The following is a 22611-nucleotide window of genomic DNA, read 5'->3' as shown; positions in this document are numbered from 1 at the left end:
AACCGATTGTTAGGCGGTTCTTGGCACACTGATTTTGACTACGGATTACTCCGTTTACCTGATCAAGATATAGGGCTTTCGGTGGGTGTGACCGGTCGATAGAGGATGCTCACTCCTCCTATGCACCTGATCCCACCTCTGGTATGTCCAGGGGTCCGTGTTTGTCCAACTCTCTATTTCATATTCCTTATAGGAGTTATGAGATCGATCAATGTTCGTTATCTTCATCTTTCATTTTGCATAAACTCTTGCAAAAGTACATTTCATTGTTACATTAAAAAATTCACATTCTGCGAGATATATATCGAATAAGCTGAATGGATATGAAAATTTATAAGTCCAGGTAATATATTGCTAACCTTCCTTTATTTATGAATATGTTAGAAAACAAAGTATGTCGCAGCTTGGTGATGGTTGATACTACATTAAGCACAGGGTTTTGACACAATCTGAGCAAACTTGTTTATATGGTATGATAGAAATAAAGCGAACTAACAAGCTGCCATCAAATTCTCGGTTGCTCGCTTCAAACTCTCAATACTTTGGTATTAATCGTGATAATGCATTAAAAGTTTTTCCCCGTCGAAAGCCAGAATACTGTTGTTTTGTAATACATAAATCGTTTACTTGACTTGAAAAATAAATCCAACTTCCGAGAATTAGGTAGCTGTCGTTAACCCTACACCGTATTCTCCATGCAATTTTCCTTCATTACGTTGGATTTTACGCATTTATCACCCGTTGCAGTCCATCTTAGGGTTACCTTTTAAAATATAGCTACTTGTGGTCACCCTCACAATAATTGAATGTTCATTGTCTGTTTTGGGTCTACCATATCTTAAGGTAGCTCTATACTCTTTATGACACTACGTCACAAGATGGCGATTTAAATGTTTTGTGAAATTATTTGTATTGATCGATGTGTTTGTCTATCATCGTAGCTCATTGGGCTGGTGAACCGCAGATCTCGAGATCAAATCCGCCAGCCAGAGACTTTTCATGTGCTGGAATAAATTTTTGAAAATCATGTTTTTATCCTTTGCATATTTTCTGCTTTTTATATATATATATATATATATATATATATATATATATATAGGTAAAATATTAAATAAAATATGACAACACGTTGTAAAACGTAAGTGCTTACGTTTTACAACGTGTTGTCATATTTTATTTAATATTTTACCTATTGATTACCGGACACTGAGGCAATTTTTCACATTTATATATATATATACAATTTATATATATATATACAATGTAAATCAAATCAATTCGCACTGATTTGAGAAACTATTTCGGGGTGTAGTGAGCCACCTTAAATTCATTATGCGTGTTCAGCATTGACTGACTCAAGTCTAAAAGGTGCAAGATGATTGGACAATATTACTACTGTTGCTGCGGAACTTCACCGGTGTATGGTTTATATGGTTGACCCGTTGAACTCCGAGGCTAATAGAGGATGAAAACGAATCTGATCGGCCGAAACAGACCAGGAGTAAATGTATTTGTAAATGTATATCAAGTAGAAAATTATCCCGAAAGTATTTAAGACCGGATATATGCCATTACAAAAATATCTGGTATGGAATATCATATAGAGCTCAAAATACGTAAACAATACACGTATCAACACTTCGCCGCAAGTTACGTCCCTTTGCGGGGTCAGCCAAAGGTCAATCGGTGAAAAACCAAGTTTTCCTTCTTTACCTTACCAAATGTAAGATGTTATTACTTTGAATTTTAGCCAATTACCAAGTTTTCATACAAGTTAATTGGTTGCCCCAATCTGGGGCATATTGTAGTTGACTGCAATTGATGGAAAAATAACAGATGTCAAAGCTACAGATAGGAAAATTACAAAGCCAACGTAGGGAAATACGATTTTTATCCGGGAGATGGCGGACAAGGGACGTAACTTTCGTGAAGTTATACATGCATCAGGCTATTACGTCTTCATACTACAGACATTGCCTCGGGTGACAATCTGGAACGATTACGGGTGATATTTTTCTTTTGTTGTCCTGAATTAATCCTTTCTAGTAAATGTGTTGCTCGTGGTTGTAAGGCTGACAATGAAGACTGGATACGTTCCTGTGGCCTTAAATCTTTATTTTCACAGTATCGTGTCTACACATGTTGTCCTGCTCTTCAGTTGTTTTTGAGTACATACATCCCATAAAAAATTATTCATAAGATCACAACCATCTTTTATATAGAGTAGAAATGCAAATGTGCAAAACTGAATTTACTTTAAATTACAGCCCTCCGCACGGCCAGGTACCGACTCTGATATCATTGAAATCTACACTACATGGAGGTACTGACGAATTCTACCATTGTTGTTTTTTAGGGAAATTTTTTTATCTTTTTTTTTTCCCATGCAGTTCTTCGTGATGACCGTTGGAGTAATGTAATTGCAGATTTTATCTGGGTGATTCCGAATACATGTATAATCATGCTGTATGCAATCAACCCCACATAAAATATCTCCAAAATTAAACAAATGTATGTTCTTCACGCTAATGGAAACACTTCAATTAGATTACGCTTCAGGAGTTAATGCAGTTTGTTTTCGTTTGATGTAAAATGTAGCAACAAAGCTGGAAACGATAAAAGTGGAGGGTATTGTTTGGTAATATTGAGATTGTGAAAAAATCAGTGCAGTGATAAGGTTCACGGGGAATTTCGACTTAGCTCTTCCACGTCAAACATACAGCTACACATGAATCTATAGTGTATATCGCTTAAACTGATTTAAACAAATCGTTTGTAACACCTGAAACTATTAGTGAGGAACTGGTTTTCTTTCTAAATAAATATATGATCTATAGAACAAAGTACAATATGATAACTTAATTCGTAGATCGAATACAGTAGGACTTGCTTATAAGAAACTTAGACATAAAGAAACCTCGAAAATAAAGACGTGAAAATGAATCGCGATTATTGCATGATTGAATAATTTCAAGCTTTTTGATTGTCTGAGATGCTACACACTAGAAAATAACAGCGTTATATTCACTTCCACGTTCCTTTGAGTTGAATATTTTTTCCAACATGGGATCAAATAAGAATTAGGAATTCCCAAATTGATACGATTGGTTGTCCAATGAAAACGTGCGTCTCTAGTGACTTTCGACTATAGGAATTGCAAACTAGATGTAAACAAAAGTATTGTTTGATAAGCTCTAGTCGTTCTTTCAGATTACATGTATTTAATCACACAATAAAACAAGTCCATGTATTGTCAGTCCCTCGGTCAGCACGATGCCTTAGCTATCCTAAAAGTACAATATTCATTTCGCCCTCTGGATTCGATGAATATTGCACTTCTCAAAGTACAATGTAACTAAATCATCGTATTTACCCAAAAATTGTCAATAATATTACGTCATTTCTCACTGTTAATATAGAAACCTCGGTTTTAAAGATTCATTACGGGAATAAGCTTTTATGCGTGTCCATTCGATTTTCACATTTCCTGATCCCACAATAAATGACAAACACTTTGAAACATAAAGGAAACAGGAATTAATGAATGGTTTATGATACATCAAACCTTTTGGGAAGAATCGTTTGTAATAAATTCCCTGGGAACACATGTAATGAATTCCCTGGGAACACCATTGTAAAAGTTTCATTCTTAAACTAAACATAAACATAAAATGCAAAATACATGTAAATAATTTTGTCCATATAGAGACTAAGTATGACTTCTCGTTGTATAGCGGTATCGCTTGTCAATCGTTCTATTAATTTGTTGTTCATATTGCAATAACGTACTCCTCATCTCGTGAGAGTATGGGTCATAGTTCGTAAGGTTCTTGGAAGGTCGTTTAAAACGTCCCTTCATATTCTCAAGGACACACATTAATTCCTTTTGTGATATGCGTATTTGTAGAAAGTTAAGTAAACTTTTGATTTCGTTGACAGGATCAGCTTTCAGTCGTTCGTATATGAGAATGTGTAAATCACCGGTGAAATTTAACCAGTCTTCGGCCATTTCAAACCACTGTCTCGCTGACTCGTTAACATACGGCTTCCAGCCTGAAATAAAATAAGAGGCGACCAACTAACATCATATTATTTTCATTTAGTGTTGTAATTCTGCACCTTATTTTCATTTAGTGTTGTAATTCTGCACCTGTGCATAAAAACTCGTTGAATATATAACATGACATTATCTGTGTTTGAAAATAAAGAACCAATGCTCTTGTAGATGTGTTATGATTTGATGCTTTGCTGAGGGACATTTCCGAGTCTTAATTAATGTGGGTAGTAGTTCTCAATGAATGACGGGGACATGTTGATTTAAGAAGTACGGTGCAAAAATTACTTCCACGTCGTTTCAATATTGCTAGGCTTCAATACTGCTCTTGCATATTAACAAAAACATATTTTTGCAAGAGAAATTCCCTATGACTAGTTATATCACTTTCACGTTTCAAAATAGAAGCAATTACAACTTTTCAAGGAACACACAAGACGTTATATTTTTATGGTGTTTTTAAAAATAAGTTTTCACTGAATTTCCCCCTCTTTTCTGTTAGCCTATTTGTATCTATGTTTTGTCCTATACTATTGATTTTTTTGATAATGCTATTTTTCAATAATAATTGGGGAGTTTTTTGCTAAAATAAATGTGGCAAGCACAGTCTTATTTATTTTTACATCGCGTATTTTTAACAATTGTTGCAGTGCTAATGTCTGTATTATTCATTAGCAGAGCTAGTATCAATACACAAAACCAATTAAAATTCCGGCAAAAAGAATTTAATCCCCAAGTGCATAGTGTAAGATGAAATATTTACAAGCATATCGGAATAACAAAATTCCTCCCTAGTATTAAATTGCTTTATTATCATGTCTGTGCCAAATTTATCAAATTGTTTTCTGCACTCTTTGTGTTAACGTACCGCACGCATGAGTTCATCAATATACTTTTCTAATTAGTTTGATTTAACATTCCTCTGTCATGTTAAGATTGCACCTCTCCACCTAGCTACACTTACTTTGTTTAAAGTGTTCTGTCTTTGCATGACCAATATGGCCACCATTTTTTCTGTTGAACTCGGCCAGAAGTGCCTCTTTGGGATTTCGGAGAATAAGAATGGCTCTCTGGTACCTTTTCCTTTCATTTATGCCCCAGTCATGTGTCTTTATGACTAGGACCGAGGAATTGTCCACGCCCTCTCCCGGGAATCCAACTACCTTCAGAATATAGTCTTTGTAGACACTTCCGGTGTTGATTCCTGTGTGTAAAGGCAATTCATTTACATTTTAAAAACACATGTTTCTAAAGGATACACAATTTAAAAAAAAAAAATAACTGCAAAACCGGTTTTCAAAGAATCAAAATTATTTCTGTACTATTTGAATAAAATTGATTTCATGCCAATCAAGAGAGCCACGATATGCTCTTATCTAATAGAAGGAAGTATAGTATTGTGAGTGGAAGATTCGTGTAAAATTGAAATTAGTAAGTATTTTAACATTCTCAATGAAAGTCAACTACTTTATGGAAATGTATTTTTACAATTGATATGTTTTATGCGCACAGTTTATAGTATATTTTTAGTGTTGTATTTTTAATAGCGAAATGCAAGATTTTTTTTTTCATTTTACAGTCTTACCTGTAGCTTGTTGTAGGATATGGCGGACCCATGTGTTTCCGGATCCGGGGAAACTCGCCAAAGCAGTGAGAGGCAGTGGTTGTTTAGCAAAATGTGGAATCTTACATTTCCAAGTGTTAAATCCCAGGTATGCAAAATAAAGACGCCCTCTGTTGACAGGCACAGACGCCGGGGTGTACGTGGATTTGGTCAGACTGTACAGGGCTAGACCATTAAACAGCACGATGTAAATCAAAGCGAGGCAAATGACGACCGAGGACGTGAGCCGGATGCGAATGCGACAGCTCATGCGTGGTCATCTATGTGATCCAGGTCTGATTCACTCCTGAAATATTACACAACATATACTATTCAGCATCTTGTTCTACGTTACTTGCGAGTTTTAAACATCATTTCTGCTGAATATATATTTGTGCACTGCCTCCTGCAGGTCTGTAAATTACCGCTCATATCTAATCACAAGATCCCATTAAACGGTTACCTCATCACTCCGAATTGATTACAGGCCAAATGAAATATCTAGAGTTCGATTTGCCTCTTCCTCCCCTCCTATTGGTGTAGTTTTAATTTATATTTATATGTTTTGTAATTTATTTCCTTCCTATTATCTCTGATGCACACGAATGCACTATATAAAACGCAGAGAACTGATGCTGGATACAAATAGAACTGAAAGTAATGATACTGTCAAATATTTCTTTCATTTGTTGTTTATCTCTCCCGTTATGAAATGTTAGACAGAAACTTTTACCATACAGGTCGATAAATTGAGGAATTCTATCTATCCGTTAATTTCCTCGTGTACCCATACCATTGATTAAAACATGCCAAAACAAGCTCTTTGTTAATATAGTCCATTTGTATATTTCCGATCCAATCAATGCAAATGTCAATAAAGGCCGTTTGATGTTACTATAATAAACAACCTCTTCCAAAAATATTTTTGTCAGATTATATTCTCTTGAACTATCGTGAGAGCAGACCGTATTCGAAAAGAAAAGTTGCGTCAGAGAACATTTTAAAAGCTAATTGCCAAAATATTTACAATTTTCCGGTTCACATACTATGATTTATCGATTCTTTGTGGCATTCAATCAAAGGCATATTATGTATATTACAAATCATGTACATTGTATGTATCGATAAAGCTAAATATGAATGGCAGTTAATGAAATGTCAATCTCGATCTCCTGTTGTATTATGAAGTATAATATATCAACTGCATATACCAACTCCTCTCTTACAACCCCGATAATGGTGTATACTCCAAAAGGATTTATTATGCGTTAAAGGACAACATTCAAGATCAAGAACGGGGTCATGGCAGGTTACGGGAGTTGTAACCCCTCATCCTTAGATTCCCTCCCTTAGATTGAAATTTCGATCTAAATCCCCATTTTGTCTTTAAAATGCACCATCTTCAGTCGCACTCCTCTCTTGAAAATTTGGTATATTAGCTACTTCGGGAAAATGGGCATTGACACAAAACACTAGAAAAGACTAGATTCATAACAACGACATGCCCCACAAAGCATGTTACGAGTTTGAAATTCACAAAGCCAGGGGAGGAGACTGTACGCAGACGAGACAAACCAGGGAAGAAGACTGTACGCAGACGAGACAAGCCAGGGAAGGAGACTGTACGCAGACGAGACAAACCAGGGAAGGAGACTGTACGCAGACGAGACAAGCCATGGAGGGAGACTGTACGCAGACGAGACAAGCCAGGGGAGGAGACTGTACGCAGACGAGACAAGCCAGGGAAGGAGACTGTACGCAGACGAGACAAACCAGTGAAGGAGACTGTACGCAGACGAGACAAGCCAGGGAAGGAGACTGTACGCAGACGAGACAAACCAGGGAAGGAGACTGTACGCAGACGAGACAAGCCAGGGAAGGAGACTGTACGCAGACGAGACAAGCCAGGGAAGGAGACTGTACGCAGACGAGACAAGCCAGGGAAGGAGACTGTACGCAGACGAGACAAACCAGGGAAGGAGACTGTACGCAGACGAGACAAGCCAGAGGAGGAGACTGTAAGCAGACGAGACAAGTCAGGGGAGGAGACTGTACGCAGACGAGACAGTGTCTCCATCAACAAAGATAATATAAGAGTTTGTGAATTGATTGTCTATTTGTGTGTTCACACGATATCATGATAAGGAAATCAATCTATAATCAGCAGAATTCTGGGTGCCTCGTACCTAAGAAACAATAATTAAATTTTTAGTCAAATCTAAGATTTTGTGCTCTCTCCGACATTATTCAACAAAGATTCACAGCGGTAAGCTTTTTCTAGATTAAAGCTTACGTTGAAATCGTGAAAAATTGAATTCATGACGATGCTAGCTTGTGCCAAATAACGATCACCAAATGCAATACATAAAACATTCACTGGGCTAACTACAACATACCAGCGACGATGACTGAACAGTTCATTGATAATGTTGGGTGTGTGTGTATCACAGAAGCAAAAAGTAAAGCTGTACGAATGCTTTTAAATGTGTTACATGTAGCATTTCCCCGTTTGTAAAAGATACAAAAAAAAAAAATAAAAGATGCGACTCGTAATGCACTTTAGTTGTTCGAATTCATTGGTCCAAGTTTCCCCTTCCCCAAAATTCAAAACCATCCGTTTATAGGTTTAACTCACTTGAGTCAGAGGTTTTTTAAATCAATTTTTCCAATTCTCCTAAACCAAATGCCATAATTTCAACTAAACTTGGCACACAGTATCCTTGTATAAGAGAATTCCAGTTTGTTCAAATGAAGGATCAAGCTCCCTTCCAAGTAAAGATGAATGGAAACAGGGGTGATAAATCCAGGTGTTGAATAGTATTCCCAAGAAAGCGAAAAACTTGTATTAAAATTATTTTATGTAGTGTACATTCAATTTTGGTCCAACCATGACGGTCGGATCAGAGCGGGTCTATAATAAAAGTTTTACATCGTGATGTACATGTATCAAGTTTTTTGCAGAACCGCAACATTACCATTTGTAAAGACATCTCCATATGAGTGGAAAATTCTCGCGCGGGACGTTAAACAACACACAACCAACCAACCATTTGTCAAAATGACATGAAAGCATCTTCATGTGGTGTAGAAAGTTTCAAGTAGTAAGTTATAGTTTAAAGTTGAATTATTAGATTCCCAAACTTATGACTTTTTATCTTTGAATGAGTATGGTGAATTGAATAAGCGATTACTGTGGACGGACAAACACCAAATAGACTGATGTGAACATAGTGACCTTCCACCAGACGTATTGAGGACCTCTCTGAGAGTAATTCTACAGGGTAAATGTATCAATGTACTAGTAATCTTGTACAGAATAAGGTAAACGCTCTCTTGAATGAAAGACAGAGTGTGAGATCATTTCATTGCAGAAAAATACACAAGTAAATATCGTGTTTAAAATATATTTCCGCTGCAGATTGGTTTCTAATGAAACTGAATATGGAGAAGCCAGTCGTTACTCATGCACGGAAATCGTGCGATTATCAGATATTTGTGAAATAATTTCCTTATTTCATATTTATTTATAATGAAAATACCACAGCACAAAATTCTAACCTAGATTTGATCTCGACAATAGCTATTATGTAATGGGTATCTTGATAAATGTTTCGAGCTCAAAATAATTGACATTTCAAATGAAAAATCTAAACTTCCATAATGTAGATACCAGAAGCTATAAAATTTGAATTATTGTAGGCTTTCATTCAAAAAGTTCAAGTTACACTGAATTAAGTTGGTCTGTTTGATAAAATGGCGTCCAATAGCAATGGACAAAGAATTACATTAAAATCCTCAGGTTCCACACAGTAACTGGTATATAAATACTATCTCAGTGATCTAAACGGTTCATCACTCGTAAACATATCCAAGTCGATACTTTCTTTTCCCAGAAAATCGCCAAAAAAAAAGGAGAAATCCCAGTTCTATTTGTAAGTACGCACCGATACATTGTTTCCGAGTTACAATTTACGTAGTAGTTACCCCATATGATATTGTTGGTTATGTGCAGATACCCGATGGGTGTGGTCATAATGACACGAGGGATCGTAGCTCCCGAGTGTCATTATGACCACGCCCATCGGGTATCTGCACATAATCAACAATATTATATGGGGTAAGTGACTTGTACCATAGTTTACTATTATTCATTATATTTTATTATAGCTTTCGGAAGCGCGGTCGCCTGTTTACAATATGATGCCAATTATTATGTCTTTACATTACACTTTGTACACCATGTATTTCTGTTGGTTTTGATATTTTTATTTAACATTTACGCATTCTCCGACTTTTAGTACCGGTATTGGCATAAAAGAATTGAAATTTAAAAATTCAAATAAAATTCTAAGAACCCATATTCGTGCATTTTTCTGTTTAAAAATTTAGCAATATATTCAACTGATGATGGTGGTTACTCTTTTGAAAATCATATTTGATATCCTTCATTCTAATACATATTTTGACTAAATTGGCTGGAAAAACATTTACATGTATATACAATAGATTTTTTTTAAATGGTGAAACATAAGAGAGAAAAAAAATTAAGAATTATAAGATGCGAAACCATAAAAGAAACACAAGTCTGATTCACTCTGTCCGCTAAACAAGTTTATCTCTCAAACGCGTTCTTATCACGTGACTGGGTCTTTTATAAAACTCTTTATAAATGATACCCGTATTTCTACGTACACGTGTTTCTCGACTTGAGGAGAATATGGAAATAGAAAGTCTTTGGGACGAGACCATTGACGATATTATCTTGTATCAAGGTTTAAGTGAGATTCAGTGCGAATATCTATAATGTATTTGGAAAACTTAGTCCGAGTCAGTTATCCGTGTTTGATATGTGCAATTTTGATCTGGAGGAACTTCATACAGTGGACAGTGATGTTGGGGTGGGTTTTTTTGGGGGTTTTTTTTTGGTAATGTGGGCAGGGTTTGAAGAAAAGTGTGGGTTATGTACAGATAACCCACACTTTTAACAAAAGAAAGCACGCCAAACTATGGTACAATATACTATTACTATATTGCTACATCTATCTAACTACAAAATACAGGTAGCAAGTGTATCGACGACAGTCAAGTAGGAAGTACAATTCGACTGTATACTCGTTTGACAAAAAAGACATTTATACTAACCATAAATCATCATTTAGCAATGAAATATGAATATCCGGCATCATATCAAGTGTCCACAGCGCTCGATAAAAATCAAACACATTCCGTTTTACTATGTAGTTTCCGTCGTATTATGAAAACTGGTACAGACATCATGTGACACTAAAAAATGTCCAACCACTTCAGTTCAACAGGGCTTCATCGCCACACTGCACTGGTAGACGCGTGATATCATTAAAACTTATTAGATTCCACACCTCTTCACCTTGCAGAATTTTTTTTTTCGCTTTTGGAGAAACTAATTACGCAGAAAGACGTTACATGTATATAAGATTTTCTACGTTTTCGTATATTTTACGGTTGTATATGTTGCTTATCTCTAAAGCAATAAGCGCTTTGTTTATCTTATTTTAAAATTACACGAGAGAGAGAGAGAGAGAGAGTTAAAAAAAAGTAGTTACTCACAAAGGAAACTTCCTCCCACCTCATCCGATACCTAGCCAAAACAGCCTGTGGTCATTGTAGACGATTGTTATAAATCAACAAATTCGGAACTAGTTATCTCTGACGGTGGAGTTGGAAAATATGTCAGACTTCAGTCTACCTGATAACAGAAAAATGCCAAATTATTGGAAAATATTGCAGAAAATGTAAACAAGCAACAATGACTCGTTTTCTTGAGAGCTAGCGCCCCTCTGCGTGATGTAAACTGTGTTTGATATGTATTGGTTAAATATCAGTGAAATATTACATCCCGAGTATTGATGTTTTAAAAACACATCTGGGTTCGGGGCTTTTTAACAGGCGGCAATTCTTTATCAAATTATCAGCTATCATTTTCATTTATGAAACGATATGAAATAAAAGTTGTTGGAAAGTGCACTGCTACATTTAAATTAACACATGTGTAAATAATTTACATAAATCTATACATGAATTGTATATTTGCATAACATTGGCATATGATTGAAATTTCAAGTTAAGCACAGAACCGTTCTGGAGAAATAGTTGAATACTGACTCTTAATTTTGTTTTACACGGTATAATTCTATTGATCTTAGACATTATTTCAAACAAACAAAAAAACCAGTTAAATTTGTGTTAAAAATAACTTTTGTTATTTACATTTACTTCACATCACAAAGAAAACATGGTTGTACAAAAGAATCCTGTGGTCCATGCGTGTATAAATCACTACAATAGCTTCTCGAGTAATGAAACCCATTGATTTTATCGAGTACTGTGCCGGAATCTGGCTATTATCTACTTCCACGCCAAAGTCCTATCAGGGCGAATGAGTGACAGGTAACGCGATAACAGGTGATCCTCCGATATGTCAGTCACGGGAGACATGGCTATACACAATGACAGGTGTAAAAAAAACTCACCTTATCCGTGTATTACACAGACATGATAAGGGAGATCTCCAGCATTTTCATAATTTCTGACATTGGTGATGTCGCTCTGACATAACTCAAAATCTTTGCGCTATAAATCACTACTTAATCTGGTAATTCTCACATAGCTCTCACAGCAATCACGACTTTAGAAAATATCTATCGTCTTACCTGATTCATCTACGGGAGGCCAATACGGAACGCATATAATTTTCAAAATGAAGCATAAAAACACAACAGCCATATGAAGTTGAATGCTTTTTAAGAAAAATGAATATTACGATTTAGTACATCCAAACATTATCAGAATACCCTTCTTCCATTGTAAGTTCAGTCTAAACTTATTCTTTTTGTAGTAATCGGTCGTCCAAATGGACACACAGTCACGTGATATTTAAGGTTTGACCACAAAGGAGTCCGATCATTTTTATAGCATTAAGATGTCAATAGATTACATATCACAGAATTAAAACGGAGAGAGATATACGCCTCGTGGCGGTGTACAAACGCCCACTATCTCACGCAGATCTTCTTTTTCCTCAAATACGCTCCAAAGGAGATGCATGTTACTTTACAGTTTATTATGTAGACATTTTCCTTGTTTCACATCATTTTGCTTCCTTGTACAATAAACATGCCTAATCAATTGTGTTGATCGTTTTATGACACATGTTAAAATAAAGATTGTCACTAATTGATCAAGAAGAAACAATATGTATGCATGAATATATCACTCCGCTAATGAGACCGGGACGCCTCGATCTTTAATGGACACATTCATAACATGTAAGAAGAGGTATAGATGGATAAACCTCCCAAGTAGGAGGGCAAAATTAGTATTTATACATCAATTGTCTTTTGTATTCCATGGGTTAGTTGTATTTGGCGCTTTCGCGCGCCCGCACGTCAATCGTTGTCAATGTTTTCCAGTAGAATTTTGCGGTAGTAATAAACACTCAAATGATCTTGAATTTCTAAACTGTTAGCTTTATCGCTTGTTTATTCTATTAGTCTGGATCATTCCGACGTGTGTGTATACGCCTATGCTCGGCGCTTACGGCCTTTGAGCAGGAAGGGGTTTTTATCGTCTCACACCTGCTGTGACACGGGACCTCGTTTTTTCGGTCTCATCCGAGGGACCCACAGGGGCTCGGTTGTCAGATATTGAAGTTTTGTATTATTTGTTCCCGAATGATAAATTGAAAATTTGCATGATTTGTGTCCGAATAATGAATTATATAAATAAAATCCACCACCAAAATCCGCCTTTTTCGAGGTTTTAAAAAAGGTGTATCATGTGTACATTAAAAAAAGTAAAGGGACGACACTCGCCATCTTGGATTTCTGGGGGGCCCTCGATTCACGGCTTGTTTTTAACAATTTCTGCTCTCTGCCTACCAGTTTCTGGCGAGATCTACGTTGAAAAAAGATCCAACGACTTCTCCCTATCGTCTGCTTATGTCTACATGCCGTATTAAAGATCCAGTGACCCGAAACATCCTCGATACCTGCCCCTACTTATCGAAAGCAACGGAAGTTTGCATCGAGTGACACGACGCCTACCGGAGCTCTCCATATAATCACTGGGATGTTCCGAATGTATACGATAAGTCCAGAGAAGTCTAAGTTGAAATAAGCACTAATATTTAAATTGAATTTAGTAAATGAATGTTTTCCACGGAAGAACAAAGAATTCAGACAATGTCGTAGCATAGTAAGCTGTAAATAGAAAACTATGTAATTTATGGGAGAGATTTTATATACCAATAACTGAATGATTCTCATTAGATTAACTTACGCACAAAGTACCACAGGGGCATATGATCAAAAGAAGACCTGTTTATCCACATTGCTATATAAATATCAAATTGAAGGCCGATATACCATACACACTTATTGTCGTTAACTCATCAGTGTTCGTTCGATTACACAAACACAAGTTGCAGGCCCATAGAAGGCGGGAGGGGGAGGGGGGGTGTCATGCAAACTTCCCCCTTCCCCCATTTCAACTTATCTTGACCAATTATATGTAAATCCACTTTTTTCCCTATCATTAAGGGAAATTGATTAAGAGTAATCTCCCTCCCCCCTTATGGGCTGTCTTTCTCCTGCTTTAGCCTTTTAAGAAGAGAAATAAAAATCCCCCTCCCCCATTTAGAATCATTCTATGGGTCCGATATGCAAAACTGTACACTGTGCGCATTGTTTATTTTCAAAGTTTTAAAAATGTTACAATTCAACTTAAATACGACGTGCAAGAACTTTATTCAAAATAACGAAACAAAATTCTATCATATTTTAGGCTTCTCCAAAATATCAGTAAATGTGAAAATGGAAACATCCCATTGTCAGCAGCTTGGCCGTTTATCAATAAATTGTGACCATTCTAAAGCAAAGTCAACATTTTACAGATCTGTTGTTTTTGCGGTGTTGATTTCTCTGGACTTATCGTATACATTCGGAACACCCCAGTGATTATATGGAGAGCTCCGGTAGGCGTCGTGTCACTCGATGCAAACTTCCGTTGCTTTCGATAAGTAGGGGCAGGTATCGAGGATGTTTCGGGTCACTGGATCTTTAATACGGCATGTAGACATAAGCAGACGATAGGGAGAAGTCGTTGGATCTTTTTCCAACGTAGATCTCGCCAGAAACCGGTAGGCAGAGAGTAGAAATTGTTAAAAACAAGCCGTGAATCGAGGGCCCCCCAGAAATCCAAGATGGCGAGTGTCGTCCCTTTACTTTTTTTAATGTACACATGATACACCTTTTTTAAAACCTCGAAAAAGGCGGATTTTGGTGGTGGATTTTATTTATATAATTCATTATTCGGACACAAATCATGCAAATTTTCAATTTATTATTCGGGAACAAATAATACAAAACTTCAATATCTGACAACCGAGCCCCTGTGGAGGGACCACCCCCATTTACTCGCCTCTTACGACAAGCAAAGAGTACTGAGGACCTATTCTAACCCGGATCCCACGGGAACAGTTAGCTTCATGTTGACGGATTATATTTTTTTTATTCTCTCAAAAAGCAGACGTTCTGAAAATAATCATTTTACATATCACAACTATAGAAGAGTTTCCATATCTTTGTATTCTATTTTCAACTAAAGGTAATTTTCGTAAGAATAAGGTAACACTTGATCAGCTACGGTATGTATGTTGATATTTTTTAAAATAATTGTTTGATGCAGTAGTTAATGTCCCAAGTTTACTTTATGGTTCAGAAGTATGAGAATATGAAAATAATAGTATAAATGCGTCGTTGCATTTGGGGTTCTTTGGCTATATAATAAAAATCTTCCCAAAATATATTGTATTTGGTGAACTTGGCAGAGTACCTTTACATGTATTTATAAATGCCAGAAAGATTGATTATGGCAAAAAATTGCGAACGGGAAGAAGACGATTAGTCGAATGTTATAGGATATTATCTTCACAAAAAAGATGTTTTCAATTCAGACTGGGAAAGGTATTACAGACAGATATGGCCTTTTAAATTGTTGGAATGGCCAGTCTTTCCCAAAGAAAAAAAGAATGTTTTTTTTTTAATTACCCAAAAACAGTGAAAAACTTGTGTAGAGATGCATGGAAATCAGATAGTTTGGATTATAAGAACATTTTTCATTATTATATCATGTTTATAGTGTAAGTAAGTTTAGATGTGTTAGCCCGTTGAATGTGGCAGATGTTTTAGCATACATAGAACTGATAGGTTACATGTATATTATTTGTCATGCGAATGAAATTGGAGATAAATTTTACTACATATTGTGTGATGATTTTTTTTTTAATAATGAAAGAAAATTGTTTTTACTTGCAAATATTTAAAAGTTAGAAATACTACATGATTGTAATAGTTTTGCAAATTTATCTAAAAGTGATGATTAATAGTTTGGCCATTTTGTGAAATTGTAATACCAATATTTAACAAATGATATTCCTTCCACTAGCAACCCGACAATTGTATTGTACATATGTTTTGTTGTTGTTGTTGTCTGTTTATTCATTACCAGTTTGTTACATTTTGAATATATGTTTGTACTTTTATGCCTCATGTGAGACCAAAAAGTGAGATAAACGTTTCAAAGTTTCAAGGGTCTAGTGTGAGGTAGTCACAAGTAAGCAGAGGTGCGATTTTTCATGAGGTGACCCACAAAAATAATCAGTCGTTGAATCCAATCAATTTTGGAATTCTCAATTCATTTTTGACCCGATGTAGGAGAAATAAAATGTTATAATCACCTCCAAGGTGCGTGCAGTTAGATATAGCGTTCTATTTTTCATAGGTTGTTGAATTTCAACCAATCGGAAAGAATAGAATTATTTGATTAAATAAAAAGTACGCATCATCAACACTTTTCTATAAAGTTGTTTGTCGTTTCAATGGCTTCATTTTTAGTAAACTTTGATAAATGAAGTTGTATCCTCTGGTCACACGCACACAAATATAGATAGAGAGATAAAAGATAGAGAGATAAATAGATTGAGAGGGAGAGTTGTGGATATGCATGGTACCTTATGATAAAAGTACTATAGCTGGCCCCTCTATACATATCTTCAACTGGAAACCTCATTGTTTTTGTCAAAAATCGTTTCTAGCAGGTGAATGAAGTTCCCTTGAAGAAGACATAATTTCATTGTAAGTACATTACATTATGAGAAACAGAGCGCAGTAAATATCTGTATAATATAATGTCTTAATATTGCTACTCAAAAATTAATCGAAAAATATGTAAACATTTTCCAGCTTACCGTGTACTCCTTCACTGGTTTTAAGCCATTATGCAATATTTGAGTACCCCTTTGTCATTCATATAGGGTCTGCATTAATTAAGGCTTGTCCTCAGCTACCGGTATATGTATCCTTAATCACAACTTCCCCAGACAGCACGATAGACTAGTGCAAACTGCTGAATGTTTTACAATTTGACAAAGAAGTTTATGTCTAAGTGATGCATGCTTGAATCCAATTCACCAATCAAAACGACCTTTTACCAGCAATATATCAGTTATCAGATTACACTAAACGCTGCACTGTGCATGCTACGATATATCAGTGGAAAAAATGCAGTCAAGTTAACAGTTTACTTAACAGGTGCTTTTAAAGGCTAACAAGGTTACTGGAGAGTTTGGATAAATGCTATATGAACCTCTTCAGTGTATGCCACAGTAGAAACGTAAAGGATATGGGTCATATCAATTTCATGACTATGCATTCTAAATCAATTACTCCTTCCTATCCTTTAAGAAATAATGACCAATTCAATTTACTACTACTACTCAGGTTTGGAGTAAGTGACTAATACAGTTTGTTTTTACAATCACTACAGTACATAATGTCTTGAGATTTCAGGGGAACTGTATGATCTCTGAATAGCTACCTGTATAGAGCGGTTCACACCAACCCCAAGTCTCAAAGCTTATCTGCTTTTGCGCACCTAGAACAGCTTTTGAGGTAGACAGTGAACAATATTCTAGTGCTGTCTTTCTCAAAAATAGCAAGTTAGACTATGCTTTGTTTAACGAGTTTTGACGGACAATCTTATGATCTGTTAGATTTTTCTATGCGGACAAAATTGCAATCTCTAATCTCTTCTGATCATTTGTCAACATTTTCTCTCACAACCAAACGTGACATTAGCTTTATATTTTGGAAGTTGGTCAACAAGCAGAAAAAAGAACCTCCCGCACCTACCCAGAAATTAATGAAGATGGAGAATCTGAGATGATCTATAAGGATCCTACCACTAGGTGTGTATATATATAAAGCACAGAAAATTTCACTTTCCGCCCCTATATATATATATATATATATATATATATATATATAAAGCACAGAAAATTTCACTTTCCGCCCCTTTATATGTATATACATGTATATATATAATATATATATATATTTATATATATATTATATAATATATATATATATATATATATAAAGCACAGAAAATTTCACTTTCCGCCCCTACCCGGGGTTGAACTCACGACCTGCGGAACCAAATCTCCTAGCAGCATGTAACCAGCGCGCTAGACCGCTCGACCATCTAGGCAAGTCAAAAAAAAAACTTGCTTTCGATGACGATGGAATTCTCGCAACGCTGTCACACGCTACACGGTCATTGAGAATGGAAATGGGATACAGTTATTTAACGTACATTTAAGAGGATCATACATGATGATACACATTGCATTTGAAATAATTTACATAAACACGGAAATAGCAATGAACTCATATATATAGATACACAAAGCATTTGAAATATTTTATATAAAGCACGGAAATAGCAATATATATACACAAGTCTTCGCAAGTCTTTAAGAACGCTTACAAGCTTCGCCGGATATGCAACTAATTTTACGACGATTTTTAACGTCAAGATGAAGATGACTATATAATGATGAATTCTTTTCATATTCATAGGACGCATTGATATGTTATATTTTGTCTGCAACAACCATAGAATTATACATTCTTTTGAAACTAGAAAACTGGGTGTCACGGTTCTTGTATATATGAATTGTATAAACTTGTGATCCATAACCATTTTTTTTCTTTATAACTATCTAAAAACATTTCCCTGCCTCTTTGCATCAGGTAAACTCAAGATCTAATGTTTGGGGACCGAATTTCCTCTGCACATTGATTGTTTCTGGCATACATCTTTTACTTAGATATTTTGAACGGGTTTTTTTTTTATGATAACACTGGTGAATTTGAAATAAGATACACAGTGGTGTTAAATAAATTAGGGGTATCGGGTCATTTCAGAAAGAGAAAATGTTTCTCTCAACCATTGTCGTAAGAGAAGGTTTAAGGTTGGTGATGAGCTTGTTTGTTTTACGAAAAAAGAGGGCACTTCAGGATAGCAAGTTCAAGTTACAAATTTACTATACCCTGTTACTTTGGTAAGTTACGGTGTATTCACTTTCATTGTTGTTTTCTGCAATGATTGCTACCTGCATCACCCGATGAAACAACAAACACATTTTATTGTTTTAATGTTTGTATTTTCATGTATTTCTTAAAAAATAGACCAGATTTAAGTTTTGTGTTTAAAATGGGCATTGTGTGATAAATTCCATGATTATCTGTATGGAAATACTTTCCAAGTCTATACAGATAATAACCCATTAACTTATGTTACAACCACAGCCAAACTAGATGCAATGTCACATAGGTGGTTGGCATCCCTTTCCAACTACAATTTCAAATTGATTTACAAAACTGGTAAATCTAATAGAGATGCTGATGGGTTATCTCGCAGATCTACTGAAGTCTATCCTGATGTTATTAAAGCTTTTACTTCTGCTGTTTTAGTTGAGAAGGAGGAACTACCACTCGCAGAATGTGTTGTTTTATCCCAGAGTGCAGAACTTGAAAATTTCAAGGATGATATATCACAAGATGATTTTCGAAACATAGACTGGATAGAGGAGCAAAGGAAGGATTATTCCATCAACAGAGTTTTAGATTTACTTAAATCAGGTTTCAGACCTAGTGGTAAAGAATTACAGAAAGAAACTTATGAAGTTAGAGATTATTTGAAAAATTGGAAGGATTTTGAAATAAGAAAAGGTATTCTATACAGAAACACTTTAGTAGAAAGCTCAAATGTTAGGCAGTTAGTCTTACCTTTCCAGTTCAGAGAAACAGCTTTCAAGGGAATACACAATGATGCAGGTCATCAAGGTAGGGATAAAACTTTATGGTTAGCGAAACAGCGATTTTATTGGAGTGGAATGGATAAGAAAATCAAGGATAGAGTTGAAACATGTGGTAGATGTGTGAGGAGAAAAACATCAGAGATACCTAGAGCTAATCTGGTAAACATTCAAAGCACAAAACCATTAGAGATATTATGTATTGATTTTTTGACTCTAGAAAGGTCAAAAGGTGGTTTTGAAAATGTTTTAGTCATTACTGACCATTTTACTAGATTTGCTATGGCAGTTCCTACACGCAACCAACTTGCTAAGACAACAGCAAAGGCTCTATTCGAAAATTTCATTTGTCATTATAGTTTTCCTGAGAGACTACATTCCGATCAAGGTAGAAATTTTGAAAGTAAAGTCATCAGAGAATTATGTAAAATTGCTGGTGTCCGTAAGAGTCGAACTACACCTTATCATCCAATGGGTAATGGTCTTGTGGAACGATTCAATCAAACCTTGATAAAAATGTTGGGAACTTTAGAAAATTACAAGAAGGAAGACTGGAAATCATATATACTTCCTTTGGTACATGCATATAATGCAACAAGACAAGACACCACAGGATTTTCACCTCATTATTTAATGTTTGGGTGGCATCCTAGACTTGCTGTCGACGCATTTTTAAATTTAGATGACTCGGATACATCAAAGCCAACTAGTCGTGCAAATTATGCAGAAACACTTAAGAAAAGACTAAAGTTTGCATATAATGTTGCCAAGAAAAACATAGAGAAAAATAATTCCAAGCATAAGCATTACTATGACAACAAAGTACGTTATTCCAAATTAGAGATTGGTGATCGTGTCTTAGTCAGACTTTTAGCAAAGAAAGGGAAAAGTAAACTATCTGACAAATGGGAAAAAGATCCTTATGTCGTCTTGGACATTCCAAATGACGATATTCCTGTGTACAGAGTTCAAAGATCATCTGACAAGGGTCAATCTAGATATTTACATAGAAATTTATTATTACCCTTTATGTATCTTTCAGATGATGATTGCGCTTCAGAAATTCCCCAAACTGTTTCCAAGCGAAGTAAGTACACTAGGAATACAACAGAGAAGAAACAAGAAAGCGGGAATATCAGTACCGATAGCGACTCAGAATCAAGCGATTCGGAGAGGGATCAAATTAGATTTGTTTCCAAACCCGTATCATATACGGATAGAAATGTCTTAAAAACTTCAGGTGTTAATCACAATACTTGTCTCAATAGTTCAAGTGAACATATGGGATCAGGTGATTTAGGGACAATATATACTTTTAGTGTTGACGATAGTAGACCCTCACTACAGCAAGAAACATTTTCTTCTGTTGAACTTCAGAATAGCTCTAACACAAATTCTTTTGCAGATTATTCGAACGTAAATATAAATAATCCGTCAAGAAATAGTGAATCGAGCCGGTCTACATTCAGTCCACAAATCCGTCGCTCAGATCGCGTACGAAAACCTCCAGATAGATATGGAGAGTGGGTTGTAGGTGAACAAACTGCGCAAGTATGGTATGTTTAGGGGAGAATGTCACAGGATGAAACAGTCTAGATAGTTTTAGGATATTTCGTACTTATTCATATGATTAGTTAGGAATTTAGCTTAATTTATTTTAAGTGGATTAATCATAATTTTTCAGAGCAGTATCTGATCCAATTTTATTTATGACATTACAATGTGCACTAAAACTGATTATCTTGCATGTTGCGGCCATGAGTATTTACATGTTGCAGCTTCTGTTATTTGATCTTCTTATTTACAGAAGAGGATTCCTTTCCAGATCAGTTGCATTAGTATCATTATTAATATTAATATTTAATTGAATTTTATTACAGTCCTGAGTTCTGATCTTAGAAATGTCAGGAGACATTTTCTCTAAGAGAGGGAGAATGTCACAGGATGAAATAATTCATATTTAACATACTAATATAATTTCATTACGTTACTGATTTCATCGTAAGTCGTTTCATTTCATTCATATTCATGGGGATGAACGCTGATTGGTAGAGAGAGAAGTGTGAAAGGTCAGTATGGTTTGTGTGTAGTTGTGAGTATCTTGTGAGTTGTTTTACTGGTTTGGTGCTATATAAGCAAGATTCGCGCCAATTCCAGAAACTAACCCATTAACACTCCATACCCGGACTGAGTGACTTATTATTCACATATTGTCACATCAAAGAAACTAAGTTTTACTACAGTTTCTGTTCTTCCGAGTTTACGGTAAGAGTTTGAATTTACTCTATTGGTAAATATTTATCTATTACATTAATTTATAAATATTTTGTAATCATTATTTTAATATAACTAAAAGTGTGAATGATAGAGTGAGAGAGAACTTAATTACATGTATTTTACATATTTTTAGATCATCCTCCAGAATTAGGATATCACAATAAAGAACTTTAGAACCCGAACCACCAGTGTGTTTTGATTTAAATACATGACGGTTACAATTATATCATATCATTAACTCATTCGTCACGTTTAACAGAACAGTCAATGTACCCTTTGACCTTGATGACGCTCCATATTTGGTAATGATTACGTGGACAAGTGGTACTGAAAACCGGAAGGAACTAGTTTGCAACACATGCATTCATTGTCTATGATGAAAGCAGTGTCAAATTCAAAAGAAATGTAAGAGAAAAGGTTCAGTGAATGTAAATATATAGCTTTGAAAATCTTTTCTTGTTTTCATTTTGTTTTACAAGA

General features: G+C 35.4%; 2 protein-coding genes across 6 annotated transcripts; one reads left to right on the top strand and one right to left on the bottom strand.

Annotated features, from left to right (window-relative positions):
• Nucleotides 1-3536: 3536 nt before the first annotated feature.
• LOC125679974 (WSCD family member CG9164-like) lies at nucleotides 3537-17208 on the bottom strand. 5 transcript variants are annotated; one of them, XM_048919425.2, is made up of 6 exons: nucleotides 16942-17208; nucleotides 16705-16805; nucleotides 11244-11382; nucleotides 5640-5964; nucleotides 5019-5258; nucleotides 3537-4053 (listed from the first exon to the last, which is right to left on the bottom strand). In XM_048919425.2, exons 4-6 carry the CDS (start codon nucleotides 5926-5928, stop codon nucleotides 3710-3712), a joined length of 873 nt encoding a protein of 290 aa, XP_048775382.2. In that variant the 5' UTR covers nucleotides 5929-5964; nucleotides 11244-11382; nucleotides 16705-16805; nucleotides 16942-17208; the 3' UTR covers nucleotides 3537-3709. The 5 variants fall into 5 exon arrangements, with proteins under 5 accessions (XP_048775382.2, XP_048775397.2, XP_048775387.2 ...); XM_048919440.2 differs by having other exon boundaries at nucleotides 10800-11382; nucleotides 16942-17134; XM_048919430.2 differs by lacking the exon at nucleotides 16705-16805 and having other exon boundaries at nucleotides 16942-17132.
• LOC125672503 (uncharacterized) lies at nucleotides 7049-21778 on the top strand. Its single transcript, XM_056144532.1, has 5 exons — nucleotides 7049-7087; nucleotides 7199-7757; nucleotides 19511-19693; nucleotides 20897-21145; nucleotides 21735-21778. Exons 1-5 carry the CDS (start codon nucleotides 7049-7051, stop codon nucleotides 21776-21778), a joined length of 1074 nt encoding a protein of 357 aa, XP_056000507.1.
• Nucleotides 21779-22611: the final 833 nt, after the last annotated feature.

The sequence above is a fragment of the Ostrea edulis genome, chromosome 1 (assembly GCF_947568905.1).
Source record: "Ostrea edulis chromosome 1, xbOstEdul1.1, whole genome shotgun sequence".
Classification (NCBI taxonomy): Eukaryota; Metazoa; Mollusca; class Bivalvia; order Ostreida; family Ostreidae; genus Ostrea; species Ostrea edulis.
The sequence above is the reverse complement of the archived record's forward strand: the minus strand, read 5'-3'. Positions and strand labels throughout refer to the sequence as shown.

Excerpts from the sequence above, each read along its gene's own strand:
- LOC125679974 (XM_048919425.2), bottom strand. The coding sequence starts at position 5,928 with ATGAGCTGTCGCATTCGCATCCGGCTCACGTCCTCGGTCGTCATTTGC. Across the intron at positions 5,259-5,639 it reads TATCCTACAACAAGCTACAG|GAATCAACACCGGAAGTGTC; the intron begins GTAAGACTGTAA and ends CTTTACACACAG. Across the intron at positions 4,054-5,018 it reads GACAGAACACTTTAAACAAA|GCTGGAAGCCGTATGTTAAC; the intron begins GTAAGTGTAGCT and ends ATTTTATTTCAG.
- LOC125672503 (XM_056144532.1), top strand. The coding sequence starts at position 7,049 with ATGCACCATCTTCAGTCGCACTCCTCTCTTGAAAATTTG. Across the intron at positions 7,758-19,510 it reads CAAAGATAATATAAGAGTTT|TTGAGAAGGAGGAACTACCA; the intron begins GTGAATTGATTG and ends CTGCTGTTTTAG. Across the intron at positions 21,146-21,734 it reads AAGTGAACATATGGGATCAG|TCCTGAGTTCTGATCTTAGA; the intron begins GTGATTTAGGGA and ends ATTTTATTACAG.